This window comes from Rhincodon typus, chromosome 1 (assembly GCF_021869965.1).
Source record: "Rhincodon typus isolate 14 chromosome 1, sRhiTyp1.1, whole genome shotgun sequence".
Classification (NCBI taxonomy): Eukaryota; Metazoa; Chordata; class Chondrichthyes; order Orectolobiformes; family Rhincodontidae; genus Rhincodon; species Rhincodon typus.
In genome coordinates, this window is record NC_063332.1 from 167079019 (window position 1) to 167095874 (window position 16856).

The following is a 16856-nucleotide window of genomic DNA, read 5'->3' on the forward strand; positions in this document are numbered from 1 at the left end:
TCTGTGGAAACAAATCAGAGTTAACGTTTCGGGTGCGGCGACCCTTCCTCAGAACTGTTCTCTCTCTCTGCGCAGACCTGCTGAGCTTTTCCGCCCTGGCAGCATCTGTGGAAACAAATCAGAGTTAACGTTTCGGGTCTGGCGACCCTTCCTCAGAACTGTTCTCTCTCTCTGCGCAGACCTGCTGAGCTTTTCCGCCCTGGCAGCATCTGTGGAAACAAATCAGAGTTAACGTTTCGGGTCCGGCGACCCTTCCTCAGAACTGTTCTCTCTCTCTGCGCAGACCTGCTGAGCTTTTCCAGCAATTTCTGTTTTTGTTTCTATTTCCAGCATCTGTAGTTGTTTCGGTTTTCATTAATTGTTCACCCTTGCTGCTTCTGATCCCTCCCTGCCAATAGCGCACATACCCAGTTAACCCAGTTGTTGAAGATACTCTCGTATATTCGTTGAGGAAACATTTGCTGGAAAGAGAGTGTGTTTTCTTGTTGTGGGATTTAATACCTATCCTCACAACAGCCCATGTATAAAGAGACAGCTGCAGCAGTTGTGGGTTAGGACGAGACTCTTCCTGTCTGCTGAGTCTTTTCCTCCTCACCGTTTTGTTTGAAGCCTAACCACAGCTGGGAGAGGTGTAACTGTGCTTTTGATAGTGCTGGCTTACACCTCGCTCAGACTCGCCTTCTGCTGGCCAGACTTTCAGCTGGAGGTTGAGGTTGGGGGCCTTTGGAGGGGTGTCAGATGTGGCCACTCATTAGTGGAGTTTTGTTCTCTCTCTCACATGCCTGTGGTTGAACACAAAGTTCCTGATCTTGACCTCCATCTACAGCTATCGCAGTCTCCCCAGTGGGCTGTATCCTGATGCCATTTATATCGTCCTTTAATGCTTGCCCACTCTCTACATCTGTCTCTGTATTTTGGCTTTATCCCCTAGTTACAAAATCTCAAGACTCCCAGGACGTTATCAGAAGTGAAAGGAAATATTTTGTGTACACTAGCATTCACTGGTGTACCTTTCCTTCCAACATTGGAAACATTGAAAGTCCAGTGTGACTTTAGAAATGTTGTAAGTCAGTATTGTCAACCATTCATCAATCTTCATGAATTATTTGTGAAAGTTGAGGGGAAGTGATGGCCTAGTGGTATTATTGTTAGACTATTAATCCAGAGACCCAGGTAACATTCTGGGGACCTGGGTTTGAATCCTGCCATGGCAGATGGTGGAGTTTGAATTGAATAAATATTTGGAACTGAGAGTCTAATCATGACCACGAATCCATTGATGATTTTTGGGAAAAACCCATCTGGTTCACTAATGTCCTTAGGGAAGGAAACTGCCATTCTTACCTGGTCTGGCCTACATGTGACTCCAGACCCACAGCAATGCGGTTGACTCTTAACTGCCCCCTGGGCAATTAGGGAAGGACATTAAATGCTGGCCTAGCCAGCAACACCCTCATCCTGTGAATGAATAAAGAAAAAAACAATCATTGTTTGATATTCTGAGTTCACTTTAAAGACTACCATTGAATAGCCAATTCTGTGCCCGAGTTATTCGGGATTTGCCTCCAAATCACAAGATTCCTTGGTCGAGTCCCACTGTAGATCTTGAGTATAAGTTCCAGGGCTGACGCTCGAGTGTCGCCCTGTTGCCTTACAGCGCCAGGAACCTGGGTTCGATTCTACCCTCGGGCGACTGTCTTTGTGGAGTTTGCACATTCTCCCCATGTCTGCGTGGGTTTCCTCCCACAATCCAAAGATGTGCAGGCTAGGTGGATTGGCCATGCTAAATTGCCCGTAGTGTTCAGGGACATGTAGCTTAGGTGAGTTATAGATGGATGGGTCTGGGTGAGATGCTCCAAGGGTCGGTGTGGACTTGTTGGGCCGAAGGGCCTGTTTCCACACTGTAGGGATTCTTTTCTATGTTGTACCAAGGGACTAGGAGGTGCTGACTTTCCGGTGAGCCGTTCCATAGAACATTAAAGGGCCATATACGTGGCATCAGGCCTTTGGTTTAGGCCTCGGTGCTTCAGGCTTTCCTCTGATAGGCAGCTGTTTCCCTTATTTATCATCCCTGACGGCTGCACTCCCAGTTCAGTATGAAGACCATCACAGCACTGAGTTTGAATTCTGAATCTGTTCACACTGAGTATGCTTGCCCCTCACACCTCTCTCCTTCTTAAGCGACCACCCAGAATGGGATTATTAATCTTTCAGAACAATGTGGCGGAGGGCGAGGGGATAACTGTGAAATATAGTCAAAATGAGAGAGCGATGGTGGGTAGGAGGAAAGAACCAACGTCCGAACTCTAATCGGAACACTGCTTCTCGTTAATGCTTGTCCGATGTAAATGTGGGCTCCCTCGCTAGCAGTGAACCTACTAATGGCTGATGTGTGAAGTGAAAGCTGATGAGGTATGGTGTACCGCAGTTAAAGACAGAGCCAGAACCACTCATTGCTGCTGTGGGCACAGAAGATGGTGGAAGCCCACCTTCAGGTCTTTAGTACATATCCTGTCCTGTGTAATCCACTACTTGCACTTTTGTTATGCACTTTGTCGACTGTATCAACTGCTGTGAGGAACTTAATGGCAAAAATTGGCATTGGTTTCTTAATTCTTTTAAGTTTTCTCAGGGGCATTGACAAGGCCAGTGTTTTTAGCCCATCCCTAATTGCTCCTGAGATAATTGGCTTGCTCGGCCAACCCTGCGACTCTGGTGTCAAATGTAGGCCAGACTGGGTAAGAATGGCCAATTCTCTTCACTAAAGGATATTAACGAAGCAGACGTGCTTTTACAGCAGCCAGTGGTAATTTCATGGTCACTATCACTGACACCAGGGCCTAGATTCTCACTGGAACAGAGACCATTGGGAATTCCAAGTCCAGCATTTCACCTTTTTTGTTGACAGCAGTCGTAGCTTGTCGATGCTGAGTGCCTGGAGGCAGTGGCTATTTAAAGCAGCCTCCCAGTGAAATCATACTTTAGAATCGCTGGTGTCTGGAGCCTGGAGTACAGAGATTAGACCAGCAAGTCTGTTCTCAATGTATTTCTTTTAGATAGCAAGGGTGCCCCTTTGGAGAGCTGAGGTACTTCTACTGATGTGATCCCAAGGTCCATGGAGTTGGGAAATACCAGCAATACTATTGAGTTAGGGAGTCAGGGATCTTTTTGAGTTGGTGTTCAGGGATCCTTTCAAGTTGGGGGTGGTGGAATCAGGGTTCTGTTCGAGTTAGGGATCAGGGATCCTTTGGGGTTGAGGGTCAGGGATCCTTTACAGCTTGGGGTCAGGGATCCTTTACAGCTGGGGGGTCCGGGATCCTTTGCAGTTTGGGGTCAGGGATCCTTTCTAGTGGGAGGGGGATTCACGGATCCTTTCAGGTTAGGGGTCAGGGATCCTTTGCAGTTTGGGTGTTACATGCCCTTTAACTGTGGAAAAAATTGTCTGTAAAAGTTGCAAACCCTCTTTGGAATTGTCCAACTTGCCAACAAGAACCGTCAAGAAGTGTCAAGGTGTGTTTGTATGAGGGACAGTGCTTTCCTCAATAATATAATCGGTAATGTGGAACTTGAGAATAATAGAATGACAGTCTTTCCCCAATGTTCTGGGATCCCTCAAAGCTGTGCTGCTGTGCAGCCATCTGAGGGTCCGCACATGCCGAGCCAGTGCATTCACTTCCTGTTTCTCTAGCCTCTGTCACGCACACAGATCTCAGAATTTTGTGCAGCATCTGGAGAAAATGGAGGGACTGTAGCTTGGGAATACTGAGTGAGGTAGGTGAAGGGGAAAAGTGCAGTGGGGGGAGTGCGGAAATAAGCACTAAGTTAGCAATGGGGCACGAGGAGCTGGGGAGGATTGGCTTGAAGCACTTAAGGTGGCATATGGGATATGAGAAGGTATGGGCAATGGATAGATGCCGTTAGTTTGAATGGGTTGGCTTGGATGTGACATGGAGAGTGAATGAATATGAGGGGAAGTGAGAAGAGGGGTGAGGGCTGGAGGAATGTTTTATAGTTTGCCCCTTTTTGAGTGGTAAGGTACCCATTTGAACACCTTTAGTTCAGGTGTGGCAGCATTTGGGATTGTGAAAAGGCATGCTTGCATGTAAAAAGCACAGAAAGTAATTGAGACAACCAAAGCTTTTTTCGCTTTATTGTTTCAAGGATTGTAGGCTTCGTGGACAAGCCCAGTATTTGTTAGCCATCGCTAATTGCCCTTGAACTAAGTGGCTTGTGAGGCCATTTCAGGGGATCATTGAAAAGAAACTACATTGCGATGGGTCTGGAGTCAGTTCTGAGCTAGACCGGGTAAGAGTGGCAGCTTAGTGAACCAGATGGGTTTTTACAACATTCAGTGGTCTTTTCATGGTAACCATCACTGAGTTTAGCTTTCAATTCCAGATTTACTTGTTGATCTCAAATTGCACCTGGGACTCTGCGGTATGAGTTCAGTGACATTGCCAGTAAACCATGATCTTCCCTAATGAGGCTATGTTTGTGCTGCAGTGTATAATTTAGATGCAAAAGAAGGCCAATATCTATCCATCCACAACCATCAATAAAACAGATTACTGATCATTTACCTTATTTCTATAGATGGGACTGTGTTGTATACAGGGGTAGGTGATGGCCTAGTGGTATTGTTGCTGGACTATTAATCCAGAGACCCAGATAATGTTCTGGGAATCTGGGTTCAAATCCCACCATGGTAGATGGTGGGACTTGAATTTAGTAAATATCTGGGATTAAGAATCTAATGATGACCATTTGCCCAATGTCTGGGGAAAAATCCATCTGGTTTGCTAATGCCCTTTAGGGAAGGAAACTGGTCTGGTATACATGTGACTCCAGACTCACAGCAATGTGGTCAACTCTTAACTGCCCTCTAGGCAATAAATGCTGCCTGGTCAGCAATACCCCTCATCCCATGAATGAATTTTTAAAAATTGCCTACTCTTTAAAAGCGCTCAAATTAATTCTATTGCCCTGATCTGTGACAGGGGATGAACAATACTCAGTCTGCGTGCGCTGTGGATCCCTTGGTAATAGTAATCATTAGCTCATGGCAGGCCACTTGTCTTTTGAGGTACAGATGTTATGGGTTTGGCCTGTGTCTTCTGACAGCATATGGAAAGTTTTGTACCTGCACGCTTTGTGAACCTGCCCTGCCATTAATAAACATAGTGGCACCCAGCAGCAAAAATAGGTCATTATTGTATGACTGTTTGTGGAATCTTTCTGTGTGAAAATTGGCTGTTTTTTTCCCCCAAATTGAAGTGCTTTGTTGGCTGTAATGTTCTTTGAAAAGGACTAAGTTCTTGAGATATACAATATACAAATGCAAGGTTTTCTTTTCTTCTGCCTGATAAGCCAGTTCAGCCGTGAGGTCAGGTTATGGTGAGTGCTGCTTGGGAATTGTTTGTTTTGCTGGCAATTAAAAGTATAAGTGTCTTTTTTGGGAGGGTGCTACAGGACTTCAGTGGCCTGTTGTCCTCGGAGAGCTCAATGCGAAGCGGAAATTTGATAGTAGTTTTCAAAGTCGTGGATGTTCGGAAGAAGCAGATGTGGGATGAGAAAGCACTTTTTCACACAGCGAGTAGAGAGGATTTGGAATGCTCTGTCTAGAAATGTGGTGGAGGCTGGTTCAATCAAAATGTTCAAGAGGACATTTAAATAGGAACAGGGAAAAGGCACGAGGTGGGCACTAAACCAAAATGTTCAGAGAGCCAGTGCTGACACAGTAGGCCAAGTGGCCTCCCTTTGCATCGTAACAATTCTGTGATTCTCAGAACTGGGGAGTACAGGGATCTGTTCCTGGACTTTTGGTGTAATGCTCAGTTGAAGCCTATAAGTGTAAGTAATTGCTATTTAGTCGTCTCGCCAGCTCCCAGACTAAAATCAAAGGCTCATTGTTTCCTGGGTGAATGACTGCAATTGTTGCTGTAATGATATCTTTTTGTTTCAAGATGGGATCAGCCTCATTGTTACTGCCTCTCTGCAGCAGCTCAGACACTGAGCTCACTGGCCAATTCATTTTGGGTCTGTGACACTAGCCTGCAGCTAGCAAGCACATCACAAGACAGTGGACGAGAAGTTATTGGAGCAACTATTCTTGAAGTCTCCAGACAGTGTCACCCTGTTGTCCTTCCCCCACTTTCAGAAACTGACTTGTAGCGAACAGGATCCTGTTTTGTGCTCACTGAAGTATTTCTTGATTATTCTGATGCGCTGGGTGATACACAGGACTCAAATGTGTGAAACAGGGACACATTGAGTCCTCTTTTACTGCAAAATGATAAGATGATCAGTTGGAATTGCATTGGTTCGCATGCTTTTGTGGCCTAGAATGCACGTCAGTGCACAAACCCCCTCAAACAGATCATTTAAAATTTTAAAAATTTGTTTAACCTGTTGGTTCAGCTTCTGTGCCATAATGTATTTCCCACTTGTGAGGCAAATTTTAGTGCAGACTTCAGGGCCCTGATGCCAAGGAACAGGCCTGTACTTGGCAGGCAGTGGAACTGACTTGGCAAGTTTCCACAATGGAAGTTCCACAAGGCACGCAGGAATCACTGAAGTCCAGGATGGCTAAGGGGAGGTGGACCAAACGGATCGCAGGCTAAATTCCTCCTGGGGAGATTGTTGGCCTGTAAGACTCCTTTCCTTGAACCCCCTTTGAGGGCCACAGGTTCAGAGGAGGTTCACGAAGATGATCCCTGGTATGGAGGGATCCCTCTAGAATATAGTGTGGGAGCAGGCCATTTGGCCCATTGAGTCTACACCGACCCTCTGAAGAGCATCCCACCCAGACTCAATGCCCACCTTATCCCTGTGACCCTGCATTTCCTGTGGCTAATTCACGTAGCCTGCACATCCCTGGACACTATGAACTATTTAGCACGGCCAATCCACCTAACCCACACATCTTTGGACTGTAGGAGGAAAACCAGAGCACCCGGCAGAAACCCACATAGACACAAGGAGAATGTGCAGACTCCACACAGAGAGTTGTCCAAGGGTGGACTCGAACCTGGGTGCCTGATGCTGTGAGGTAGCAATGCTAACCACTGAGCCACCATGCCCCCGCCACCCCTGCTCTATGAGCAAAGGTTAAGCAGGCTGGGACTCTACTTACTGGAGTTCAGAAGAATGAGAGGTGATCTCATTAAAATATATGGGGTTCTTAAGGGGCTCGACTGGGTAAATGTTGAGAGGATGTTTCCCTTCATGGGAGAGTCACAGACCAGGGGGCTTAGTCTCAGAATAAACGGGTGCCAATTTAAGGCTGAGATGAGGAGGAATTTCTTCTCTGAGAGGGTTGTGAGTCTTTGGAACTACTTGCCACAGAGAGCTGTGGGGGCAGAGCCCTGGTGTACATTTAAGGATGAGATGGATTCTTAACAGGTAGGGGAATCAAGGGTTATGGGGTAAAGGCAGGAAAATGGACATGAGGTATGTGGGGTCAGCCATCATCCTATTGAATGGCAGAGAAGGCTTGAGGAGCCAAATGCTTACTCCTGTTTCCGTTTGTTATGGTCGTATGGGATCTGCAACTCCAGTGCCCTCTCCCACCCCAGCTGCAACAGGTAAGTCACTTCCATTAGGTTTGTGGTCTCCCCATATGGCATGGGATTGGTCCTTCATTTGCACAAAGCAAAAAGCTCCTTAATTGGAACTTTAATGCAGATTACACAAATGCATCAGTGCGGCTCTCTGCTACTTAACTGGGTCCCCCTCTTCACTCTGTTCCTGTCACCCAGGGGCCAGTAGTGCAAGCTCCCAATGCTACTGTCTTTGTGCATTATAGCTGTAAATGAGCCGTAGCCAATGATCAAGCCAAGGTTTTCTTCTTACTAAACAAAGAATGAGGCCTTTCATTGTATGGAACACTTTGAACCTTTGCACAAGCGTTAGAATGCCTGGAGACTTAAATTTGATTCGACAGACCCAGGCAGCGTGGTCATGACCCACAAGGAAGTTCAGAGCAGTTTTGCACTTCCTCTGTTCGGTAGCCTTATTGATCTGTGTCCCCTCACTGTGGAATGGTGGATTACAGCCTCTCCATATCCTTTCTGTACTGAGTTGACAACAGCTATTAAAATAGATTGTCCTCACTGTCCATCTCACCAAATAAAGTGCATGTCTCAGTGGAGTTGGAGAAAAGAGGTGGGAAAGCAGCAGGGAACGTACAATGCTATGGGGTCAGCTTTCAAGAGCTGCCATCATCTTTGACTTAAAGAACAAAGAACAGTACAGCACAGGAACAGACCCTTCGGCACCCCAAGACTGTGCCGACACATGATGTCTTTCTAAACTAAAAATCTTTTGATTCTATGCTGTCCTCTGTTCTCTGCCTCCTCTTGTATTTGTCAAGATGCCTCTTAAACCATGCTATTGTATCTGTCTCCACCAGTTCCTTTGGCAGCACATTCTACCCTCTGTGTAAAAACAGCTTCAATTCCTGTCACAGCATACTAGGAGAGTGCCCCATCTTTTTAAGATGTTGAACGTCCACCTGAGAGAGCAGACAAGGATTGTATTAACGTCGTGCCTGAGAGACAGCACCTCCAAAAGCGCGCACACAATCCTTGGAGTGCATGTGCTCAAGTCTCATGAACTCATGACCTTCTCACCTGTGAAGTGACATTGGCACATGGTGGGTCCCACTAGGGTCAGCTCTATGAACAGAATGACTACAGGTCTGTTTCTGACACTGGCATCTATGAGAAAAAGTCAGAATTCACACGACACCAAGTGATAGTCCAATGGGTTTATTTAAAATTACAAACTTTCGGAGCACTGCTTCTTCATCAGGTGAAGTGAGTTCCACAGTTACACTTCACCTGACAAAGGAGCAGTGCTCCAAAAGTTTGTGATTTTAAATAAACCCATTGGACTATAACCTGGTGTTGTGTGAATTCTGACTTTGTTCGTCCCAATCCAACACCAGCACCTCCACTTCGTGACTATCTATGAGAAAAATGTGTGAGATGATAATGCATAAGCAGTGCACAGCAACGACATGTGTAAACATATGTACAGTTCTTCCCCACCTCAATAGTACACACAATATTGTTGTTTATTAATAAGAATGACAATGATCAGCCAATCCTGAGCTGTGTGATGGAACTCTCCTGCTGCTGGAGCTGTCCCAAGGTGAGATAGTCATGATATAGTGCGCTGCATTTAAAAAACACAGCTTTGCCACTCAAGGATTTTCTAGAAACAAACCAATAACTAAAATAAATCACCCTCTCTTAACTATTTTATCCTATTCATGCCATCTACTTTTTTTTAAAGAACAGTATATTTACTAAGTATAAAATCTATTTTCCTGTCAATTTATAATTTCAGAAAGTATCATTTGCATTTTAACAAACTAACTTGTGAATTTCAAAGTGCTTTAGGCAAACAGTATTTGGTAAATGTTATTGATTCACAGTATTAAAACAAGATTGAATAAAGTATTTTATAAATGTCACAGATGGTATTTATATACAAACACCATGACTGACTGACTTGTAGGCTTCTTTTTGGATGGAAATTCTCTGATGAAGACCCATTCAGGGAACTTCTGCTGCTTTCTTGTGCCTTCTGTGATTGATTCTTGGTTTGATTAGAGCCTCAAAGTCATAGTTGTCCTGAACCGGAATATCAACAGAATATCAAGCACATACCCCATTTTCCCAGCTTGACTCTCCCCTTTTTTTAAAGCAGCACAGCAGCATTCAAATCAGAAGGGAAAATGTTAAATCTCTTGGTGCCCTCCCCCCACCCCACCATCCCAGGTCCTTTCAGCTCTGTCTAGGTGAAGCAGCATTTCACTTACCTCCCACAATCCAGTCTATTGCATTCGCTGCACCCAATGTGGCCGACTCTACATTGGAGAAACCAAATGCAAACCTGGTGACTGTGTTACAGAATACCTCTGGTCCATGCACAAGCATGACCCTGTCCTTCCCCTAGCCGGTAATTTTAACACAGCGTCCTGCTCGCATGCCCGCATCTGTCCTTGGCACGCTACAGTGCTCCAGTGAATCTCAGCGCAAACTGGAGGAACAACATCTCATCTTCAAACTAGGCACTTTACAACCTTCTGGAAAAACACCTTCAGATTGTGAACCCACTCCCATTCTTTCCCTTTTAGCTTTGCTTGTTACATACTCTGTCACCATGTCCTCTGTCCCCTCCCCCACGCCAGTGGGACTGTCTGTTCATTCATGCCTAGCAGTTAGACACACCATTGTTCTACCGTCCTCACATTCCAGTCACTTAACCTGCACTTTCAACCCTCTTTCTCCCCCAACACTCCACCCCCTCCCCACTATTGCATAAATGCTGCCCCCTCTACACTTCACGTCAGCTCTGATGAAGAGCCGTATGGACTCGAAACGTTAGTTTGCTGTCTCTCCATGGATGCTGCCTGACCCACTGTGATATCCAGCACTTTTTGTTTTCAGTACAGATTCCAGCACCTGCAAAATTTGCTACTCCTTTCAGCTATTGGTGGATTAGCCTTGACATTTCAGATCTCCGCATTTACGTGACGACTTTCATGTCTTCAATTACTTCAATGCCAACAAATAACATTCACAGTAAAGTGGTAATTTTGTAAACAGCAGTGAATCTGTGCAAACTAGGTCCCAGAAGCAGAAAACCCACTAATGATGAAATAAGCTATATTTAGTGACGTTCGTTGGGAGATAGATGTAGGCCAGGGCAGCAGGAAGAACTTGCTCTTCTTCACACATTGGCTTGGGATCTTCTTCATCCACATGAGAGGGGAGAAGGGGCTTTGGGTTCGTCCCTCATCTGAAGGCTGACAACACTCTGACCCTTCGTACTGCACTGGATCACTGGATTACTCACTGAACAAATCGCATAAGATCTGCAGTTCTCAACAACACTGCAGCAATAAAACTGAACTGTTCATCAGGGGCACAGAAATTCTACACAGTGATTGAATTGGGCCAAGGGAGGACGATATAGAGGCCCAGAGATGACCAGTCAGTCGCCTAAGAATGAAAGTATGATCCCAAAAAGAATCCCTGTCAGCCATTTTTTAAGAGATTCATTTATAATTTCCAACAAAAGTTCTGCCTGTCCCTCTAATGAATTAGTCATGTAAAAATTCCCATTATGGTCTCGCTGAAACATCAGTTTACTCAGGGATACTTCAATTCCTGAGGCCGAAAGTTTCTTGTCTTTGATTGGAGAAGTATTGGTCAGGACAACAGGTCTGACGGGACATTGTGTGTAATCCAGAGCCAGGGAGGTTGAATAACTTTTGGGGCGCATTGTTTTTAAATATCCAAAAAAAACTGGAGGCTTCTCACAGCTCGCACTGAAGCTGAGAAATGTGTGGGACAGCTGAAGGGGTTTGAGTCACTTGGTGGGACTGGCGAACGAAACTCACTTTCTTCTTTCAATGACCACCATTAGTGACTTTGCTTCATTGTTTTCTCCTATCCCAAAGGCAAGATCCTTTATTGGGAGAGGAGACCCCAGTCAACAAGTCTTCTCTTTTAAGTGTTGATGCATTGCTTCAAAATACTTTGAGATAACTGCAGAGAAACAAGCCATTCGGTCCATCTGATCAGTGCTAATGTTTTATGTTCCACACTGACCTCCTTTTACTTCATCCAACAGTACTAGTGTAACTTGCCTCCTTTCCCTCTCATGGGTTTATCTACTTTCCCCTGAAAAGCATCTATGTTGCTCACATCGACTACTTCTTGTAGTAACGAGATCTATATTCTAACCAGACTCTGGGTGACAACATTTCACATGAATTCCCACTGAGTTATTGGTAACAATATTGTCAGCCCCCATTTTTCAAATTCCCTACCAATGCAAACATTTCTTTGTCTACTTCATCGATATTATAAAGATCTCCTAATCAGGTCATCTCTCAATTTTGTCTTTTCTTAAGAAAAGAAACTCAATTTGATAGTTAGATCTACTCAGTTCTGATATCAACCATTGAAATCCTTTTCCCGCCATATAAATACTGTGGCTACAAGAGCAGGTCAGAGGCTAGGAATCCTGCAGTGAGTAACTCAATCTCTGATTCCCCAAAGCCTGCCCACCATCCGCAAGACATGAGTCAGGATTGGGAGGGAATACTCCCCACTTGCCTGGATGAATGTAACTTCAACAAAGCTCAAGAAGGTTGAGACTATCCAGGACAAAGCAGCCTGCTTGAATGGCCCCATATTCACCACCTTCATCATTTATTCCCTTCACTATTGAAGCACAGTAGCAGCAGTGTGTACCATCTACAAGACGGGGAGGCAATGGGCTAGCAGTATTATCACTGGACTGTTAATCCAGAGACCCAGATGATATTCTGGGGACCAGGGTTCAAATCCTGCCATGGCAGATGGTGGAATTTGAATTCAAAAAGTATCTGGAATTACGAATCCAATGATGACCATGAATCCATTATTGATTGTCGGAAAAACCCATCTGGTTCATTAATGTCCTTTAGGGAAGGAAACTGCCATCCTTACCTGGTCTGGCCTACATATGACTCTAGACCCACAGCAATGTGGTTGACTCTTAACTGCCCTCTGGGCAATTAGGGATGGGTGAAAAACGCTGCCTGGCCAGCGATGCCCTCATTCCGTGAATGAATAAAGGAAAAAAAAATGTAGTGCAGAAACTCACTAAGCTTCGTTTGACAGCAACTTCCAAACTCATAGCCTCTACACCCTAAGAGGACAGGGCAGCAACTGCATTCAAACATCACTTCCTATCTGCAAGTTCACCTCCAAGCCACTCACTATCCTGACACGGGAATGTATCCTTCACTGTCGCTGGTCAAAATCCTGGAAATCCTCTCTAATAACACTATGGGTATCCCTTCATCAGATGGACTTCAGGGGTCTAAGAAGGTAGGTCACCAACACATTCTCCAGGCCATTTAAGGATTGGCAATAAATGCTGGCCCAGCGACATCTATATCCCACCTATGAATAATAATAAAAAACTTCCCAACGCCTCAATATATTTTCTCATTAAACAGAGACCAAAACTGTACAAATGTGGTCTAACTAAGATTCTGATCAAGTTTATCGTAACTTCCCAGCTTCTCAATTGAGAAATGAACCCTTGCTGTTTGGTTTGTTTTTTTTTAAAATGACTTTGCTAACCTGATTCAATACTTTTAGTGATTAGTGTATCTGTGTCCTACTTCATGCCTTTCACCCATTTGCATGTGGGTTCTGAGGGTAAGTGATGGCAGGCTAGGCTATTGGCCAAGAAAGGCTTCCACAGAGAACCTTAAGCATACACATTCTGACAGTCACTTGCAAATGCACAGGGAGATAATGGCGAGGGGGGGTCAGTGGATGGATGAAAGAAAAAGAAGTGCACACAAGAAACAGGAACAGGAGTAGACCATTCAGCCTGTTGAGCCTGCTCCATCATTCTATCCCATTCTGGCTGCTCGTGGGCTTCAACTCCCACGTTCCTGCCCCCTTCCTGGATTCCTGAAAGACCAAAAATGTGTCTATCCAACCCTCAAATACTATCAACAGTGGGAAACGCACCAAGACTTTCATTTGTACATAAACTTTCACTCACTCAGGATGTGACAAAATGCTTTACAGCCACAAACAGCGGTAAGAATAGTGCTTACTGGGATTTTGTTTACATGAGAGGGAAAACTGACTCGACCCCTCCCTCGATCCTCCAGTTTGGTACTGGCCAGGTCACCTGCTATTCTTCAAGGTAGAGCATGTTATGGGATCCTTTACATCTACCTGAGAGGAGAGGTGTAGCCCAGTTTAATATCACATCTGAAACACAGCACCTCTGACAGTGCACATTGCCCTCGGAACGGCAGAGGAGTGTGATCTACAGCAGGAACCTCGGTTAATTTCCCAGCCCAGCGATGTTGAGGCTAATCGAAACGTCTTCACAACAGCTCCAAGAAACAACCGACTCAGTAACAACCAGCATCTGAACAATGAACCTTCCTGGTCCTTTTGGCTCTTAATTAACAAGAGATCACAGCCACACAAGTGAATCAGATGGTAAAATGTACCATCGAGGCCTTCAGTGTTTTTGTCTGATGACGCCTGCTATTTTCCTTACTGTCTAATTATCCTGACAGAGACCAGAAAATTAATAAAGGCTAGCTTATGGTGTAACTTTATGTTGAGAGATGATCTCCTCATTAATTAAGAAAGTTGTCAAATATCTCAGTCCAGTGTTCAGATCTGCTGCCTGAGCTGAGTTACTTAACCTCAGATTAGGCTTGTAGAATGCACGACCATATCAACCAGGGTTCACATAGATTGGTGTCTAGTCTGTGAGCAACTCCGCATGTTGAGAGGTTGAGTCAATATTGTCTGGTGTGTAGAAGAATGAGAGAGGGTCTCTCTGAGTGTCTGAAGAGGGTGGACACTAACAGGTTGCTACCCCGTGACTGCGGAATCTAGGCCATGGAGCCACAGTCTCAGAATAAGGTGATGATCCATTGGGACTGAGGGTGAGAAATTCCCTCAACCAAGACGTTGTGCGAATCTTTGAATTCAGAGGGTTGGGGAAGCTGCATCATAGCCTTAAATATGTTCCAAGACTGAATTTTGGTTTCACAGAGAGCAAAGGGATATGGGGAGCGAGTGGACATGAAGCTGAAGATCATACTGAATGGTGGAACAAGTTCAACAGGCTGAATGGCCTACTCCTGCTGCTATTTGATCTCTCATTGCTCCTCAACACTCTCCAGCGACTCTTGTTGGGAAGCGCGTGCCTTCGGACTGGGGTTGGACTAGGCTGTGATGCCTGCGGTGGAGGAATAGCCCACTCACACAGATACCAGAGGGTGGTGCCTGAGGAACCTAGTCTCAGCATGTGACAATGGCCCAGGAGGATGTTGGACTGGAAAAGACGGAAGGAAGGGAAGAAGATGAAGACGAAGACCTAGAGGGAGAGCAGAGAGGTAGTGAGGCAAAATCCTGCCCCTGTCTGCTTCTAAAAATAATGGTGGGGAGTTTTGCAGGGTGGTTTATTTTTCTTTATTTCCCCAAAACCCACCCCCTCAGTCCCCTGACGGTGTAAGAAGTGCTTAAAGTTTGTATTTTCTTTCTTGGATGACTCTTACCTCCCCGTATATTCACTTGTTTATTTCCTTCTCACAGGCCACTCACCAAAGCTCCTGCTCCTGCAGCCAGGAGAGCAGGATGGGTTGGGGCACAGACTCCTCCGCGATTGTCAGCAGCGCTGTTCCATCATCAGCCAGCAGAAGGCGCAAGCCAAGTGGTCCGAGTCCGACGATGTCAGTTTTTTCCCTCCTCCACCGGAGATGGAACGTCTCACTTCCAAGTGGTGCTCCATATAGCAGCCCACCTGAAAACTGACACACACAAGCACCAAATACTTAACCAGAATAATTAAAAAAAAAACACTCGCCCAACTGAGGCCGTCCGCTCTTGAGTGACGGGAAGCTCCAGGACTCGGAATTTTGGGACCTTTGTGTTTGGGGACTTGATCGCTCAACAACTTGAGTGACAGGGCTGCTGTCAGGACTTGTTGTATTAATTTGATCATACTGTTGGACATCACCGGTTCGGCTCCAGACTACCCCCCCCACCCACCCCTCCAACTTTCTCTCTTTCCCACTCAAAACAGGAGCCTCTCTCCACATTGGTCGCGCTTTTGTTTTTGCGATGTACCCTGTTCCCAGTTTTCATTTAAACAGGGAGGATAGTACCACCAGACTGCCCATTCTCCATCCGAGGATTTGCTCTGCATATGTGCTGTAGGGAGGAATTGAGAGTTGGGTCTTTTTTTTCCCATTAAGGAAATACTTTTTTTTGACGTAGACGCTCTATTCCCAAGCGGCTTCTCAACTCCCTGCTGCAGTGCATGTGCACATTGCTTTAAGTATTTGGAAGAAATGCGACCTAAATTGGGACGCTAAGACCAATGTGTAATATAGGTCCCCATGACCTTGTTTGGCGGAAAGGACATTTGTACAGTTTCCCCACTTTGTGCGCTATCACGCCCTGCCTCTGTTTGGTTCTGATCCACTTGTGACCACTGATGCACTTAATGGGTTGACCACCAACAGAATGGTGATGCCAACATCAATGGTGAATGGGACATGCGCTTCGAAAGGGTGTTGATTCAGAGCTCTACCCCTCCCCCATCCTCCCAGAAGGTGCATTGGTCTACACAGTGGGCTCACACCGTCAGGGCCGCAGTATTACCCTACAATCGAGGGCTTCTGGTCCAGGTTCTGCCACTCTAGGACACTGAGGCTCCTTCTTCAGAGCTGCTGCAGGAGATTGTTTTATTTAAATAAGATAAAGAGAGAAAAAAAAACTGGAACAAAATATTAAATGGTGTTTTTTCATTTAATGAGTGTTTTGGTTGAACTGATGGGACTAATTTGTAGCAAAGAAATACCTTTCACATTGCAGACCACAGCAGGAATTCTAAAGTAAGCTTTCTTGGGAGCTGTATCGTGATACTTATTCCTTTTAAAGCAGATTTGAAATTTTAAAAAATAAAGTCAAAAGCTGTTTTTTTTTTAATCTTTTAGTGTGGTTTATCCTTTGTTCACATGGAGGCAGTATAATGTTTCTTTTGTGAGATAAGGGGGTGTAGAGGGTTATGTTACTGGGTTAGTCATTCAATTAATCTGAGCGGCTGGGAATTTAAAGCTTGTCATTAGCAACTTGAGTTCATTCTTTATAAAATATCAGAAAAAAAGCAAGAAGTTACCAATAAAAGTGACCAAACAACATTCAGATTGTCATAAAAACCCAACTGTTTCAGTAATGCTCCAGAAAAGAAGATAATTTGCCTTCTGTATGTATTGTGGTTCACATGTGACTCCAGTCCTA

At 45.1% G+C, this 16856-nt stretch overlaps 1 protein-coding gene across 1 annotated transcript in view; it reads left to right on the forward strand.

Moving 5' to 3' along the window:
- lef1 (lymphoid enhancer-binding factor 1) overlaps positions 1-16544 on the forward strand; it is a 153619-nt gene extending 137075 nt beyond the window's left edge. Inside the window, exon 9 of the mRNA XM_048611041.1 lies at positions 15147-16544. Within this exon, the coding sequence (XP_048466998.1) occupies positions 15147-15346 (200 nt within the window). The 3' untranslated portion in view covers positions 15347-16544. The remainder of the gene's footprint in view (positions 1-15146) is intronic.
- Positions 16545-16856: the final 312 nt, after the last annotated feature.